General features: G+C 34.3%; 1 protein-coding gene across 1 annotated transcript in view; it reads left to right on the top strand.

Moving 5' to 3' along the window:
• Positions 1–5,842: 5,842 nt before the first annotated feature.
• HELRODRAFT_81068 (hypothetical protein) overlaps positions 5,843–18,278 on the top strand; it is a gene marked incomplete at both ends in the record, with an annotated part of 35,150 nt that continues 22,714 nt past the window's right edge. Inside the window, 6 exons of the mRNA XM_009020869.1 lie at positions 5,843–6,073; positions 10,467–10,576; positions 10,703–10,787; positions 14,237–14,337; positions 14,825–14,944; positions 15,222–15,447. Of these exons, the coding sequence (XP_009019117.1) occupies positions 5,843–6,073; positions 10,467–10,576; positions 10,703–10,787; positions 14,237–14,337; positions 14,825–14,944; positions 15,222–15,447 (873 nt within the window). The remainder of the gene's footprint in view (positions 6,074–10,466; positions 10,577–10,702; positions 10,788–14,236; positions 14,338–14,824; positions 14,945–15,221; positions 15,448–18,278) is intronic.

Genomic DNA, 18,278 nt, shown 5'->3' on the forward strand with positions numbered 1-18,278 from the left:
TACTAGTAAATTAGTAATTATTCTCAGTTCCGTATTGCGATCCTTAGTTGAAGATGAATGCGTGAATGCACGGTTCACAAAAGATTTTATTGTACTCAGTTTGAAATGTTGTGTGCATTTGCTTAGTTCATTTAAACAAATACCTTTATTAGTTGCTTTGAAGATTTGAGACCATCGTGCTTGACAGGCATTCCCTGGCTTCTTGAAAAAGTAATCAGGCAAGCAGTTTAGATTGCAGGTTTCTGTCGACGAAGCCAGAATTATATGTTTTATATTCTCGGCAATTATATTATAAAGCTAGTCCTTCTCATCACGTGTTTTGTGCCTTAATTGGCTTTGTCCTGCTTAGCTTTTTTAAATTATTTTTTACCGTTTTGATTGTGTATCGAGATTTATAATAAAAGATTAAAAGAAAAAAAGCCGATTATTACAGATAATCAGACGGAAGCAGTTAAAGTTTTTTGGTCACATCATGCGGAAAGAGAAAATAGAAAATTTAAAAACTAACAAACTGATTTTGATTTTCATTTGTTCTCTGTTGTCGTCCTGTCAATTCAAGTTTATGTGCTCTGATTCTATCTTTTTCTTCTCTTCTCAATGTTTCTTCTCTTCTTAAGGTTTCTTCTCTAATTCTATCTTTTTCTTTTTTTCAACAAACTTTAGGAGATCATTTCCACATAATCCACATACTTTACCCAGTTTTGTGTACTGGTGTATTGATGACATTTAGATTTTTTTTGAAAGAGAGTTCAGGTTCACTCTCTCGCACATTTGATTACTCATTAACCAAGAGTAGTTCAACCTTTTTCTAGAATTCCATGTCATTAACCATGGAAGCCTCGATATATTTAATGGATGCGTAACTTACTATCAGGCTTTCAGATAGCAGGAGATTATCTCAGCGCATTGCATGTTGTATTTTCATTAACACACTGCAACTACGCCATAAAGTTTTACTTTTTCATAATTGCTAACCATCTCGAATTGGGCGGAACAGTTCCGAATTTTGCCCTCCATGTCCGCATCTCGCTTCGGTGTTCGGGGGCGCGTGTTTGTCAAGAACCAGTAGTGAATATTGGCATATAATTATAAATTGAAAAATTTGAAGCACAAGAAAACATACAAAGCGCCAATTTTTTTGAAGTTTCTAACACAATTACATCGATAAAACACCTAATTTCCATCTAAGTTCATTTTGACAAAGTCAATATTTCCCTATATAAACATCAACCGCACTGATGATGATTCATTCGGAATTGAAATATGGCTTTATTTGCAGCATGAATTCGGAAAATAAGTTTATTTTGAATTTTAATAAACTAAACGTTCACCAAAAAACTTTAGTGAAAAAAATCTAAAAAACAAACTACAAACATGTTAAACGCCAAACATTCGGTAGAATTTATAGAATATTGTATATATATATATATATATATATATATATATTTTGTTAAATTTATTTGCCCCTTTTGCATTTATCAACTTTTTTATTATGGACTCAACACAGCGTAGTTTTTGACATTCATATTTATTGTGAAATTGTGACATATTAGAAGCTGACAACGTTGTTTCGGCTAAGTAGCCATCATCAGAGCCTAAAACCAATGAAATATAAGAAATTTAATTAAAATAAATGAGAATTAAACGAATTATGTAAATTATTTAGCGGACATTAATGAAAACCTCGTTCCTAAATATATATATATATATATATATATACAGTTGTTCAAAAAATCCACCGAATAGCTTGAACAACTGTATAGAACTTGGTCTTCTTCCTAATATATATATATATATATATATATATATATATATATATATATTAATTTCAGAGAAATTAGACATTTTATTGTATTTTAAAAATTTTATTAAATAAATTTGCAAATAGCTATTTCGAGTTATAGATAACTCATCTTCAGTGCATTATATATAAAGTATGTAAGATATTTGATAAGAAGGAACAAGTAATTATTAATTTATATAAATTATTTAATTAAAACAGAAAACCAATAAAATAAATTTAATAACTATAAACAATATAAAACGCGATTTTTAAAATTTTAACGGCAAGATTGTTTATATTATGGTTAAGGTAAATATCAACACTCAGCCGAATTAATTTATTTAATTAACTACATATTATTAATATTATTTTTACAATATTTAAAAACATTATTATTATTGTTGTTTTTCTGTATTAAAAACAGAAAAACATTACTCTTGAATGAGTTATCAAGAAAAGAAGAACTTTTTAAAAATATGGAAGCGTCAATAAAATTGTCAAGTGACTCGACTGATGAAAGATCGTTAAATGAAATCAACTTCATCAAAGAACGCCATCGAGACCATTGTTTCCAACGAATTAGGAAAAAACTTAGCAATTTATATCTCGGACCAGTTTTGTTGTCACAACACCAAGATCATTTCCTTAATCTTAGTAGCCATCAGTTGACAATAGATGAAAAACAATTTTTGAACCTCGGCTTAAATTGTCACTTTATAAAATTGTCACTTTATAAAAAACAAACCACAAATAAATAAACATATTGAGATTGAAATGTTGATAAATGAAATTTGGAAACAAGAACAATTAGGAAATGTGAAAGTAAATAAACAATTAGCCAATGAATTATTAAGTGAATCTAACAAAAGACGAAATTCGTGTAATAGCAAATTGTTGACGAACGAATTGAAAATTGCAGCTGAAAATTTAAAAACTAATAAAAATATAAAAATACTGAAAACCGATAAATTTAATTTATACGTAATATTAGACAATAAAACTTATTTATCTAAATTAAATGACATATTGAAAGATGAAACTAAATTTAAACTGATAACTAAAAATCCAACACTATCGCTTAAAACGAAAACTAACCAAATTATTCGACAAATCAATGCTAACTCAACAGAACATAAAATACCGCTATTAACTGGAGACTACAGACCAGGTTATATGTATGGTACTGTCAAAATTCACAAAACTGTCGACCCACTTCGTCCAATAATTAGTCAAATACCAACAGTCACATATAATGTAGCAAAATGGCTCAACAACATCCTAACTCCATATATTCCAAATGAACATTGCATTTCTTCATCATCAAAATTTATTCACATCCTAAAAACTAGATCATCATCAGGCATCATATCATCAATAGATGTAGAATCTCTTTTCACTAACGTTCCTGTAGATATTATTTTAAACTATGTATATAATAGTGCTATGAATCCACTAAAAATTAAACCTCATCTGCTAAAACAGTTACTTCAAATCTGCACAAAAGAAGCTCCTTTCTACACTCCTGATGGAAAAATGTATCAACAGGTCAATGGTGTAGCCATGGGCTCCCCTCTAGGAGTGATGTTTGCAAACTTCTACATGGGATATTTAGAAGAAACTGTTTTCCAAAAGAAACCATATCTCAAACCCGAAATGTATGTAAGATATGTTGATGATACGTTCATTATAGTAGAAAATGAAAACAACTTGATGGACCTAATTGATGAATTTAAATCCAACTCAGTTCTTTCCTTTACACATGAAATTGAAAATAATAAACAGCTACCATTTTTGGATGTCCTGATAACCAGAAATGACATTGGTTTTCAAACGCAAGTTTATGTAAAATACACCAATTTGGGATTTTATCTTAATGGTAAAAGCGAGACCTCAGAACAATATAAAAATATTGTTATATTTTCTTTAGTTAACAGAGCGTTTCAACATTGCTCTGATTATACACTCATCAACTCAGAATTATTAAGAATAAAAAAACTTCTCGTGAACAATAATTACTCTTTGAAACAAATTGATCAAGTCATAAATAGATTAACCAAAAAATATCATGAAAATGCACAAAATATACATCAAAATAATGCAATTACCAACAACGTTCCAATCAACAATGAACAGGAAGATAATGGCAACCCCTCCACCACGTCTAATAACTTTGATAATAACAGCATCACAAACCTCACCACAAACAGTAATAACAATAACAACAACAACAGCCGTATCATTAGAAACCAAATCAACAACAAAATGAATGACAAAAATAAGATAATATTTTATTACAAAAATACCTTTTCAATGGCGTATAAAGAAGATGAAAGAATTTTAAAAGGAATAATACGCAGAAACGTAGTAGCGTCAAATCCAATTAATAAAGTGGTTCTTCGAATTTACTATCAAAATTTAAAAACATCCCAACTAATCATGAAAAATAATTGCCTTCCTGCAACTACTCAACTACTACAAAGTCATCTAATATATGAATATAAATGCTCCGTCGGTGAATGTTCGCACCGCAACAATGCTTCATATATTGGAATGACAACTACCACATTGTTAAGACGTTTGACCATGCATCTACAAGATGGAGCAATTAAACAACATTATCAACAACAGCATAACATCACTTTAACACGACAAATGTTAAATAACACGCAAATATTTTACTGCAATAACAACATCACAAACCTGAAAATAGCTGAATCAATTTTCATACAAAACAAACGGGATGACACTGTTTTTGATAATGATTAAATCAGTTTCTAGCTTCAAAAGCTGTTGCCACGTACCTACCGGCAAAAGTTTTGTTTTACTCTGATTCAGTTTAAGAGCATTGTTTTGCATCCACAAATCAACCTTTGATAAACATTCAACCAATCTGTCCAATTCGGCCCGGAAAGTAACAGGCTCACTGGTAACAATGATTTGTATGTCATCCGCAAATGCATGATATGAGAAACCAAATGATTCGATCACTTTGAATACTCCAGATGTATACAAAAGAAACATGACAGAACCCAGAACCGAACCTTGGGGCACACCAGACAAAACTATATTGACCTCGGACACTTTACCACCAAATGATACTTGCTGAGTTCTACCAACCAAATACAATTCAAACCACCTTAACACAGCACCAGAAAATCAAAAAGTAACACACAATCTCTCTAAAAGTATTTTGTGATTTACACAATCGAATGCGGATGACATGTCGAGGAACATCATCTTAGACGTATTCTGTTGATCAATAGCCCCATAGACATCAGACAGAACCTTTAATTAATAGAGCCGTTTCAGTTGAGTGGTATTGTCTGAAACCTGATTGATAAATCGGCATTAAATGATTATTCTCTAGGTGAGTGAGTATCTGTTTAACAAACACACGTTCAATTATTTTAGATTTGAAAGACAGATTGGATATCGGTCTATAGGTCTATAGTTTTCAACATTATTCTCATCAAGATTGTGTTTTTTTGGTAGTGGAGTTGTTATAGCATGTTTGCAAACAGAGGGAAATTTACTTTGGTTTAAACACATATTGACAAGGCTTGTCAAAAATGGCGAAAATAGATTAATAAACTTTTTGAGTATGTGAGTCGGTTTTGCATCTTGTTGAGAAGACTTTGTTGGTGAATTTTTTGCTATGTTGATTATATCTTCCTCAGAAACATCTGAAAATGTTGCAAACAAGTTTCTGAGATTTGATCTGCAATCAGACGAGTTAGACTGAACTTTGATTTCGATGCTGTCCATCACCTTATTTAGTTTGTCGTTGAAGAAGGACATAAATCGATCCGGCGTAAGTTCATGCATACTAGAAGAATGATTGATGTATATATATATATATATATATATATATACATATAATCACCACTGCGTCTCTTTTTTCTTTCTCGCTATCTCTCCTCGCATAATATATAGGTCGGTCGTTAAGGCTAAGTTCAAAGTTATTTTAATTTGCTTTTATTAAATTTAACTCATGTGACTTATTTTTTAACTGTTTTTCTGGTTGGCTTTGCATTTCAAAAGTACCAAATAATCGGGGTAATGGTGGATTTTTTAGCTGAAAATAATTTATGTGGTCAAACGATTTTGAATCTGGTATCATGGGGTAATGCCATCATTGCTGAACTTCTAAGATTATCAAAATTTATTCCACCTGTCTTCAGACCTGATGCTTGTTTGAAACCTGAATTCACAAAATATGTGGGATTGTTGTTCGACTTTAGATATTTCAAAAACTCTGAATACTTTGAAGAAAATATCATCTCAAAACCTGTTCGTTAACATTTCTTTTTATTTTCATTTAATTAAAATTTAAATGTATATTTAATTATATTTTTTATGTTATAAGACAAGGGACTACTATATTGATTCACTATTATATTTTTTAATTTTCAATTTAAATTAAATAAAATATTTCATTGAGAGGAGCATTGCAGTGCTACTATTAAACCTGAATTCACAAAATATGCTGGATTGTTATATATAATTATATATATATATGTGTGTGTGTGTGTGTGTGTGTGTGTATAGCGATAGCCTTGTTTTATATACCTTAACCTTCAGGCCAAGTGGTATACCTCAAGAGCACAGCACTGAAGTCATTTAAATTTTTTCCATCCTAGTTTTATTTTATTGTGGACCGCTCTATTCAATCCACCCTCCCCACTTAGTATATCACCTAAATAACAAAAGGACCCATTCTTTAAAATCCCAAAGTCTCCAGTTTCACCATTTTGCTTTGTTGTTGTTGTTGCTCCTGAGAGCCATTTTGCTTTGTAGTATCTTTCAACGTAAATTGTTCGCAAACAAATTCTATTCTTTTGTTGAGGTCTCCTTTCAAACCGCTGCATTGTTTGTGAGTCCACTTATCACATTTTACACACAGTATTGAATTTCCTCCAACTCCTTAACAACACACAGCATGGGAATTTACCACGTTCAAAAGTATATGAATCCTCCTCTCCATATAACTTTGGTCTTACCAGCCCTTACTTTTAAACCCTTACTTTCCGGATATTTTCCACACTGAGAGCTTTTTTGGCAGTTCTTCCCCACTCTCCGCCATAAGAACCAGGTCATCAGCATCTAAAATCTTCCATGGCAACTCACTTCTTATCTCACTACTAATCATTTCCATTAGCATGATTGCTCTATAAGATTTACAGTTTAAAGGGTTTCCCTTACCTTTTGTATATTGGAAGGATTATACTTTTCTCCCAATCTTTTCAGGTTTCTTTTTTCCTAATTACTATATTGAACATATCCGTCAGTTTCTCAATTCGCCAATCATCTGTTGCTTTCAACATTTCTGTTACCACTTTAGACTTACCTGCAACCTTACCAGTCTTCATTTTCTTCATTGCCCGCTCCATATATATATATATATATATAATATATAGTATATAGTATAATATATAAATAATATATTAGGTTGTCCTAAAAATATGAAGTTTTAAAATATTGATGTCTCACTCCATTAAATATGTCTGTATGGTAACAGTAATTTACCTGCCTAATTTTAGCCCATTTGGACAATGTTTAGAGGTCCCCCAAGGGGTCAAAAATTTCCGATTTTGGTATTTGATTGTTCGCTACCAACTTTTGATACAGTGTGATATGATTATAAATGTTTTATGATTTGTTTATACAAATGAAACGAAATATATAATTGTGAAAAAATATATAAATCTGCAATGCCTTTTATTTTTTAATTTCAAAAATTAGGTCAAAAATGATTGAAAGACAAGATTTTATTGAATTTCAGTTTGCTTGAATATTAATTAATGCAAATAATTCAAATTTTAGCTAGCAGTTCACGATTATATTCTGCAAAATTTTTCCTATGCTGTTCAACTACTTGAAGCAAAAATTGTTTCTGCTCTGCGTCTCTGGTGATTGTTTTATTGAAATGTTGTACCAACGCTACTCCCTGTTCTGCAGAGTCATTGATGCAAACCAGATTCCTTACAAACACTGCTGCAACTTGGAAAGAAGGAGTATCTGACCAGTTTTCAACAGGTACATCAAGAAAACTGGCATCAATATTGGATGTTTCAAAAAGTGTTTTAGACGCACGCAAATTGTCAAAACTTTGTGGTACTGTTTTCATCAGATGTTGGCCTCGATCTGCTTGTATTGTGCGGACAATCTTTTCTTTGTTAGACAGGAGAGATGAAAAAAGAGCAAGAGTTGCCAATTCTGGACTCATGTACCAAGAATGACGCAGCATCATTTTTAATCCAGTCAAACCAAGAACTGCATCGTCGTAGTCATGCAAACGCTGTATCAACAAAATATCATTCACAGGTGCATTCACAGTGAGCCTGCATGAAAACCATGACTGAAGATAAACACAAATGATAAACCGATTCAAACCTTGAATACCTTGTAATTCTCGAGCTGTTAAGTTAAATATGGTTTTATTTACGGTGAATAATAGTTTAATTTTTAATGCGTATATGGCTTTTGCCATTCATCGTGCCCTGTGCAGTGCACCAGGTTTGCGAATGGCTACATCAACCTGCAGCCCAACTATTTGTGCAGCAAGAAGTAGAAACTCTAAATAGTCATCTCGTGAATGTCTGACCTCAAGTTGACATTTGATGAATGCTTTAATTGCATCTGAAACAATTATCAAAGGGGTTGATCTGGCTTCTGGTGTGTGATTCATTTCTGTCCATTTTTCACGAAACCTTTTGAAAAATAAAATTTCTGGTCCGGTGGATGGTCCAAGACAAACATTGAATACATCGGCAAGCAGCACTTCAAACTTATGATGACGGCAAGCCATCCATAATAAATTACCGTCCCATGGCTTTTTCTAGAAGAGTGCAAGCTCCATTGAGTTTTCCAGTATTGGAACTGTCGTGTCAAAGCACATGCCAATAACCATTGATTCACACTTCCAAGATTTTATATGTTCATAAACTGCATCAGCAGCTGCTCGTCCTAATCCAGATGCTAACTTTGGAACTCCAAAAAGTTTTGTAGTGCCATCAATAAGTGATGAGAGCAGGACAGGTAACCGATCTACGTTGACCACACCAGTAACATAGCTAGTTGACTATAAAAATATCATCCACATATAATAGATTCCAAATGTCACCAGTGCGTATCGGTTTTGTGATTTTTTCCATCACCGTTATAAATAACAGTGGACAAATAATCGAGCCTTGGTGAACTCCAACGCCGATGTCAAATGCATCTGTGTTTCCAACCGTTGTGCTGGAAACTAATGTTTGCTGATGATATTGTTTTAACAGCCACGTCTGAGCAAAATGCAGCACAGATGTTTGAAGATTGGAACGCCAGACTAGCCGATCATGGATTCAAAGTCAACATCAGCAAAACATAAGCAATTAACACTGGTGAACCCATTCAATCCACAGCTACTGGATGATGGCCCTGTTCGGTTTGTAAATCTGGTGTAGGTAACAATTCAATCAAGTGTCAGCAGTGTAACCAGTGGTGTCACAAACGTTGTTCAAAAAGAATTGATAATTTATCTAAAGTGTCCAATTTTGTTTGTCCTGCTTGCATCAATCCACAACAACAAATTCGAAATAGCAATGTTTTTGAAGACATTAAGGTGGAGAAAGTCACATCGTTTCAATATCTAGAGGATTTTCTGGATTGTACTGGAACAGCTGAAGCTGCCGTTCGAGCACGCATACGTGCAGCCTGGAATAAATGGCATCTCCTTGCCTCTATATTGATGCGGCGTGACATCCCACTGCCACTAATATCAAGACTTTATAAATCTGTGATACGTCCGGTGTTGTTATATGGTGCAGAAACATGGCCAATGACAACCACAACTGGAACAACAACTTTAACGATCGATATGAAAATGCTCTGATGGGTGCAACGAATTAGTCTGAAGGACCACATCAAATCCACCGAAATCCTGCGTCGTGCTGGTTTAGATGATATAAAGGACGAATGCCGGCAACACCGTCTGCGGTGGTTTGGTCATGTCAAACGAAGTAAAAACAGTGCCATAACTTTTCTTGCAGATGTTGATGTACCTGGCACACGTTCCAAAGGCCGTCCAAAGAAGTCCTGGTCGCAAAAAATTGAGCAAGACATGAAAGCTCTAAATTGAAATGAAATGGATACAACTGATAGCCTAATTTGGCGCAAAAAGTTGATGGCAAAGAAAACAACGTCCTATCTCTGGGAACTGGGTCTCTGGACGCTAAACGATGATTGATTGATTGATTAATAGTTTTCACTGAAATAAATGAGTTTTAATTAATAAAGCACCATATGCATAGGTTCGGGAGTAATTCTGGATTCGGCTTTCCTCCCATCATATGCATAAGTGTACGTGCTAAACAAGACTTTACACATGCATGTAATAGGTACCGGTGTCTTATTTGAACCTGATTACACCAACACAGTTATTGGACTCAACCACTACACCATTATTGGCTTATGAAATCTACTCAAAAGAAGTACTAGACAAATCATAAATGATATGTGACACAAAATTATTCTCGTTGCCTAGAGAATCTTATGATCTGCTTTTATTATTTTTTATAGATATCAGGTCATTTTCAATAATTTTTCGTACTCTGTCTGGCCATTTATTTAAAAAATATATTGAAGAATGCTTTAAGCTGCAGATAATTGTAATAATTTTTACTCTTCACATTTAATAAAGGGATTGGAAGAATTGGATGAAGAATTTAAAGATAATCATTTAGAAATTCTGACTCGATTCTACCAAGTGTTTGAAAGCATTACTAAATATATCAACGATCTCAACAGGTCGTCAGCTTGCAAATTTCTTATTGAAACATTAAATTATGATGTTATATTAACATTTTGATAAATTTGTCAGATTATACTTGACAAAATATGAATTAAATTTTTTTTTAAATTACTCGTTAAAAATAGGTTTGTTGAAGATCTCAATGAAGGAGTGTTCATCCAGCAGTCACTGGAGTCGGCACTTCAAAATGAAGATGGGAAGCAATTGATGGTTATTTTTATTTGTTTTAGAAATCATTCATTAAATTATCAATCAGTCAATTGCTCAATCAACCAATTTTATTTTCAAGATGTTTTTCACAAGACTAAAAAGATTAAATATTATTATAGTCACATTAATTATTTCTTGATAAAAAAGTTTGTTAAAGAGTTTTATTATATACTAAGGTGTTTTAATAACTGAAAATAATTATAAAATTTATCTATTTCAGTTTTATTTTTATTCTTATTAAATCATTTATAAAATCATTTATTATAATATTTACATATTTCATGTAGATTTGATAAAAGAACACCTATTGAATGAAATTAAATTTAAGCTAAATTGTTAAGACATTATTGATCACTGACTGGCCGCAGCATGGAAATCGCAGAGATGTTCGAACGTAGAAGGATTGACATCTGCTGCCTTCAGGAGACCCGATGGAAATCGAATGGTGTCTGTCAGATCATCTCAGATAATGAAAAATATAAACTATTCTGGAATGGTCAAAAGACGGCCAAAAATGGTTTTAGAATTTTTGTCAAAGAACCGCTAGCCCAAGAAGCACTGAATATTAAAAGGATTAATTCACGACTCATGTGGATCAAGCTTCGCCTAGAAAAGCAAACAATGACTATTTTTTCTGCATACGCACCACAGACAGGCGAATCAAAAAAGATGAAAAATGACTTCTGGGCTGCGTTCTCTGACGCCATCTCAACAATACCAAAATCAGAAACAATCCTGATTGGAGGCGATCTCAATGGTCGCGTTGGAGAGAAAACAGATGGAAGTTGAAAGCGTTGGAATTGAGCAGAAAGACGCAAACGATTCAAAATCTATTGCCGAGTGCAGTGTTCTTTCCACCAACATCAAGGGTGCGGAACCAAGATGAATCATCAGCAATAGATACAGGAGCTGATGCAGACAGTGAATTGGCTGTTGACGCTAGGTCTGTCAAGCGAAAAGACGGAACAACTCCAGAAAGTGGGAACAAATTAAACAAAAGAAGGAAAAAAGAAGGACTAATAAACTTTTCTCCTAGTGAAATAGTAGAACAACTTCCTAGTAATGAATGGCAACTGAAAAAAGAAAGACAAGCAGAATGAATGCAAAGCAACAACACCGAAGGCTATTCAAAAATGTCAAAGTTATACCTGGCGAATCATGTATCGCCCAACATACACTCCTTGTGGCAGACCTGGTTGTCGAACTGTCACAACATAAGTCTAAACAAATGCCTCGGAGAATCAAAACGTGGAAGCTGAAAAGCAATATTCATCGAGAAAAATTTCAACAGATTGTCGCCACACAGTTAGACCACCAATCGCAAGCCAGTACAGATTGGAGTACATGCAAAACCGTTTTGATAAACGCTGCAACTACAGTTTTTGGGGAAAACTGGTATAAAACGTCAGCATGAACGGGACACTTGGTGGTGGAATGACAGTGTACAAAATGCAATAGCTGAAAAGAAAGTTGCATACAAGCAATGGCAAAAATCAAAGTCTGTTGATGACCATAAAATTTTCCGTGAGTAGAACAACTATGCAAGACGTCAAGTTGCACTGGCTCGGATAGATCAGTGCAGAGAGTGGCTCACTAAAAGCAAAGGTGAACAAATGAAATCTCTGTATCGTATAGCAAAACAAGCAAAGCGTACGAAAAAAGACATAGTTGGTGCTTCATGTATCAAAAACGACAAAAATGAGATGGTCCTTGAACAAGATGAGATCAAGCTACAGTGGAGAGAATACTTCGAGCGTCTGTTAAATGAAACAAATCCCATCAATGTCAACTTTGACGCTCCATCCATCGAAGGTCTGATTCCAGACATCACTGTAGAGGAGCTTAGAGAAGCTCTGAAAGCTATGAAGAATGGAAAGGCAGCAGGGCCCTCTGGAGGGACTCACAAATGACAATATCAAATATCAAATCGGAAATTATCAACTTGGTTTCCTAGCGGGGAAATCAACAATTGATGCAATTCACATCCTTCGGCAACTGCTAGAGAATTGAATTGTATTGAATTGAAAGAACTTTTATTCAGCAAAAAACAAGTTAATTACTAGGAGATTCGAGACCGACGCCTGTAAGGTCAACCTTAACATAAGTAACAAAAAATATAATATTAATAACCTTGCAAAGAGAAGTACCTCACAAAGCATCAACAAATATCACACATTTTTGTAGACCTTGAAAAAGCATTTGATCGAGTTTCCAGTGAAGCAATCAGATGGAGTCTACGTCGACCACTCATTCCAGAATATCTTGTTTGACTGGTGATGGAAATGTATACGAATACTAAGACTCTTGTCAGCACAACGGTTGGAAACACAGATGCATTTGACATCGGCGTTGGAGTTCACCAAGGCTCGATCCTCAGTCCACTGTTATTTATAACTGTGATGGAAGAAATCACAAAACCGATACACACTGATGACATTTAGAATCTAATATATGCTGATGATATCGTTTTAACAGCCACGTCTGAGCAGAATGCAGCACAGATGTTTGAAGAATGGAACACCAGACTGGCCGATCATGGATTCAAAGTCAACATCAGCAAAACCAAAGCAATGAACACTGGTGAACCCATTCAATCCACAGCTACTGGACGATGGCCCTGTTCAGTATGTAAAGCTGGTGTAGGTAACAATTCAATCAAGTGTCAGCAGTGTAACCAGTAGTGTCACAAACGTTGTTCAAAAATAATTGGTACTTTATCTTATGTCCAATTTTTTTTGTTCTGCTTGCAACAACAACCAATTCGTATTAGCAATGTTTTTGAAGCTATTAAGGTAGAAAAAGTCACATCGTTTCAATATCATGGGATGTTCTGGATTGTACTGGAACAGCTGAAGCTGCCGTTTGAGCACGCATACGTGCAGCCTGGAATAAATGGCATCTCCTTGCCTCTATATTGATGCGGCGTGACATCCCACTACCACTACGATCAAGACTTTATAAATCTGTGATACGTCTGGTGTCGTTATATGGTGCAGAAACATGGCCAATGACAACCACAACTGGAACAAAAACTTCAACGATCGATATGAAAATGCTCTGATGGGTGCAACGAATTAGTCTGAAGGACCACATCAAATCCACCGAAATCCTGCGTCGTGCTGGTTTAGATGATATAAAGGACAAATGCCGGCAACACCGTCTGCGGTGGTTTGGTCATGTCAAACGAAGTGGAAACAGTGCCATAACTTTTCTTGCAGATGTTGAAGTACCTGGCACACGTCCCAAAGGCCGTCCAAAGAATTCCTGGTGCAAACAATCGAGCAAGACATGAAAGCTCTAAATTGAAATGAAATGGATACAACTGATCGCCTAATTTGGCGCAAAATATTGATGGCAAAGAAAACAACGTCCTACCTCGTGAGAGTTGGGTCTCTGGACGCTAAACGATGATTGAATGATTGATTGATGATAAGACATTATTGTTTCAGTGTGAGTCAATATATTTGTATGGAGTGATGCTTCTCATCGTCGATCAAAACTTCGAAGGCTCGGTCCGCGAGAAGATGCTCGTCTCTTACTATAGATACAGGTTTTTTATACAAAACTTAATTTCCTATCCAATATTTTATTTTAGGCCATAAAGTTATGACTGTTTAATTAAAATATTGTTCCAAATTAGTTTTTAGCAGATTTAACCTTCATGTCCTTCGTCCATTATCGACCTTGGTTTACTTACAATAATAAACCATGTGGACTCCTTTTCTAATCTTTCACTCACACAACGTCTCACAATTCAGATACTTTTTTTAAATTTTAGTAAACAAATCCATTGAATACAATTTAATGTTTTCATGTATTATTTATATTTACTATCTTACATTACTATATTAAATTACGGACATCAGATTACCATGCAAGATGTTCATTATTAGTTGATTTCAATAATGTATCAATGTAGAGTGATTAAAGTTTGATACATAATATAATACAAGTTGTGATTTACAATCATTTTCTCTTATGGTTCCTCTGAGTTGTTATTTCTTTTCACTGAAAACATTCTTGTTATCTATGTTCAGTGCCTCAAAAATGTCATCAGAATCCAACCTTGATGATGTTTGCAAATTGCTTCGGGCAACAGGATTTTCACTGGCACCAAATTCAAAGAGACCAACTGATTACCCGGAAAGTTTTTTCAGGTTTTCGAGTGATTTGTATAATTGTCGCTGTTAAGTGTTGTTATTATGTATTGTTGTTATGTGTTATGACATTTATTAACTAATTATAAACAATAAACAGTTGCTTTTGAAATTTTGCAAGATTTAAGTTTTACTATGACTGTAATAAAAAGGAGACAAAAATATTTGGCAAACTGTTTTTTGCTTATCTTTCATTTTTTAAATTCAGTAAATTTATTAGTTTAATTTTAACAACTAAAATTTACCACAAAAACAATTTATGCACATTTTTTAAAAGTCGAGTGTCTCTCAATTCAACATTTGTATCTATGGTCTTGAGTCGGTTGCGGTCTGATGACGTCTACAATCAGATTTCTGCATACCCACTGCCCGACCATCGAAGCAATGCGTTGGCAACTCAAGCCTCAATGTTGTACATAGTTTTGTTCTTTGCACCGGATGTTCTGCACCACCAACATCACATCATGAGGGAAGTTGTTGACAAGTTTTTTCCAGATAACTGGGTAAATATTTCTTATTTATTTTCGAGTTTTTATTCAACCCAAAGCATAGCCTGTTAAGTGGTCAACCAATATTATATAAAGAGGAAAGTTAAATCAATTATAAACTGATATATATGTGTAGAAAAAAATGTACTAAAAAATAAATGTTCCAAAATAAACATAATATCAGTTTATTGTGATAGCAGTTATATATATATATATTTATATATACTGGATTTAGACTGTCAAAAATGCAATTATTGATGACAATCACAGCACGTTCGGCGTTAGTTAACTTCTTTTTTTAAATTTTCGATTTTTCTAACAGTTGTTTGTAAAGTATTCTCATGTTTCTTGAGTTCAAAACCAAAATTTTTTGTTTATGTTAGAAAGTAGAGTAGAGACACAGTATCTACTCTATATATAAATATATCTGAACATCTGGCCACATACACAACGTATCAATTCGAACACCGAAGATGGTATAGGAATACAGAAAAAAGCTTTTTTGTTCTATCATGCATAAAACAAACAAGAATTTTAGTTTTGAATTCCAGAAACTTGAGAATGATTTAAGATCGACAGTTAGAAAAATCGAAAAGTTAAACAAGAAGTTAACTAACGCCGAACATGCTGTGATTTTATCATTAATATATATATATATATTATTTGCGTAATAGTTAAAACCTAACTAAATAATTATTCGAATAAATCAAATTAACGAAAATGCAACGATACAATACTCAATTTTACTAACGTCAACTCCGGCCCAAGAGCCACAGAAAAGAAAGAGCTTAACTTATTTGCGTAGGCTATTTATAGACATGCACGGTGCTCTCCTAGGTAAGCGCTTGTACTTTGGTCTAGTAATCGACCCACGTGACCATACGGCGCTCTCTCCTAGGTAAGCACACGTGCTTTGTGCTAGTACTTAATCCACGTGATCATGTAATGGAACAATTTCCATTACATACCTCCAACGCCTAGGAGGATGAATGTAACATTCATCACACTTACAAAATTAAAAACTAAACAAAACCAAAATTAATGTCCAAAAAAAAAAAAAAAAAAACAATAATATTTCTTGACTGGAGAGAAAATCGGCAACATTACGTGAACCTGGACGATAACAGAATTGTATATTATACTCTTGAAGGGCCAATACCCAACGTGTAAGCTTTGAACTTTTTGGTGTCGATTCCGTCAGGTACGTTAATGGATTATGGTCTGTAAAAATTTTGATTTTGGATAGGCAAATCCACGATCGGAATTTCTGAAGAGCCCAAACTATCGCGTATGCTTCCTTTTCGATCGTGGACCATCGTTTTTGAACATTGGTCAGTTTGCGACTAGCAAACGCAATAGTTTTTTCTTTCTTGTCGTTGCCCCATTGAATTAAACAACAACCTACCGCACATTCACTTGCATCTGTTATTAATCCAAACTCTCGTTGGTAATCTATGGTGTTCAATACGGTGGCATCCTTCAACTTCTGAATCATCAGATTTAATGCATTCTGATGGTTGGTGGACCATATTATTCAATTCGATGGTAATTTCTTAGTCAACTCGGTGATCGGGTGCATCGTTGCAGCCAGGTTGGGTAGGAATGTTTGAAAATAATTAAAAAATGCAATTAATTTTCGTACCTCTTTTGTAGTTTTTGGTGGTTGTAGCTGATCGAGTACCTGTATCTTTGATGGGTCTACCTCAATTTTTCCGGATCCTACTAGATGACCTAAGAACTTGATTCTCTTCTGCGCAAACCGACATTTGTCTAAATTCAACGTTATTCCGGCATGAGAAATTGTCTGTAAAAAACATCGAAGGTGTTGGACATGTTCTGACCAACTATTAGAAAACACGGCAATGTCATCAATGTAGGTTTCTGTGAACTGATATATATCTTTCGTAAGTTCCTTCATGGCGCGTGTGAAAGTTACTCCTGCCGACTTCAATCCAAAAGGCATCCTTTTAAATTCAAACAAACCTTCATCGCAAACGAACGCAGTTAACCATCTTGAACTTTCTTGTAAGGTTATTTGCCAATATCCAGATCGTGCATCAAAACAACTGATGAAGTTGGCGTTGCCCACCTTTTGTAGTACGTCCTTTACATCTGGAATTGGAAATCCATCGTTTGTTGAATGTTTGTTAACATAACGATAATCCACTGCCAAACGTACGCTTCCGTTATTTTTTAACACGCATACCACTGGGTTAACCATCTCACTGTTCGAAGGTACAATGATATCTTGTTCCAACATCTCTTTGAGCTGACGCTTTACTTCCCCCCTGAGTAACTCGGGAATTTTGTAGGCTTTTAAACGTTTGGGTTTAAATCCTTCATTAACTTCAATACGATGTTGCGTTCCTTTAAAAAGTCCTATTTTCGTGGAGAATACGGCTGAGAATTCCTTAATCAAGTCAATCAATTCTCGACTTTCTTGTTTTTCTAGGTCACTAATGTGTATCTCCTCCTCGTTGATTTTTTGTTTGTTTTCCTTCTGTTCTTTTTCATACATATTTAATACGCCAAAATCTGAATCATTCTCTCGAAGAATAACACAGGTATTGATCATGGCCTTTTCAATTCTTTTATGGAATCCATGAAGTTTATTGGCATGCACATGATATTTCTTTCCTTCCAACTCAACTAGGTACGAATAAGGTGACTTCACTTTCGCAAAAGACGCCGGTCCTTGCCATTGGTTATACCATTTGCTTTTCATCTTCAAAGGTGCGAGCATAATGACCGAGTCGCCAACTTTGAAATGTTTGTCCTTCGTGCGAAGATTGTAATTACGTGTGTAACGCTGCTGTTCCTTCTCTGAATAGTATGCTGCATAATTC

The sequence above is a fragment of the Helobdella robusta genome (assembly GCF_000326865.2).
Source record: "Helobdella robusta unplaced genomic scaffold HELROscaffold_29, whole genome shotgun sequence".
Lineage (NCBI taxonomy): Eukaryota > Metazoa > Annelida > Clitellata > Rhynchobdellida > Glossiphoniidae > Helobdella > Helobdella robusta.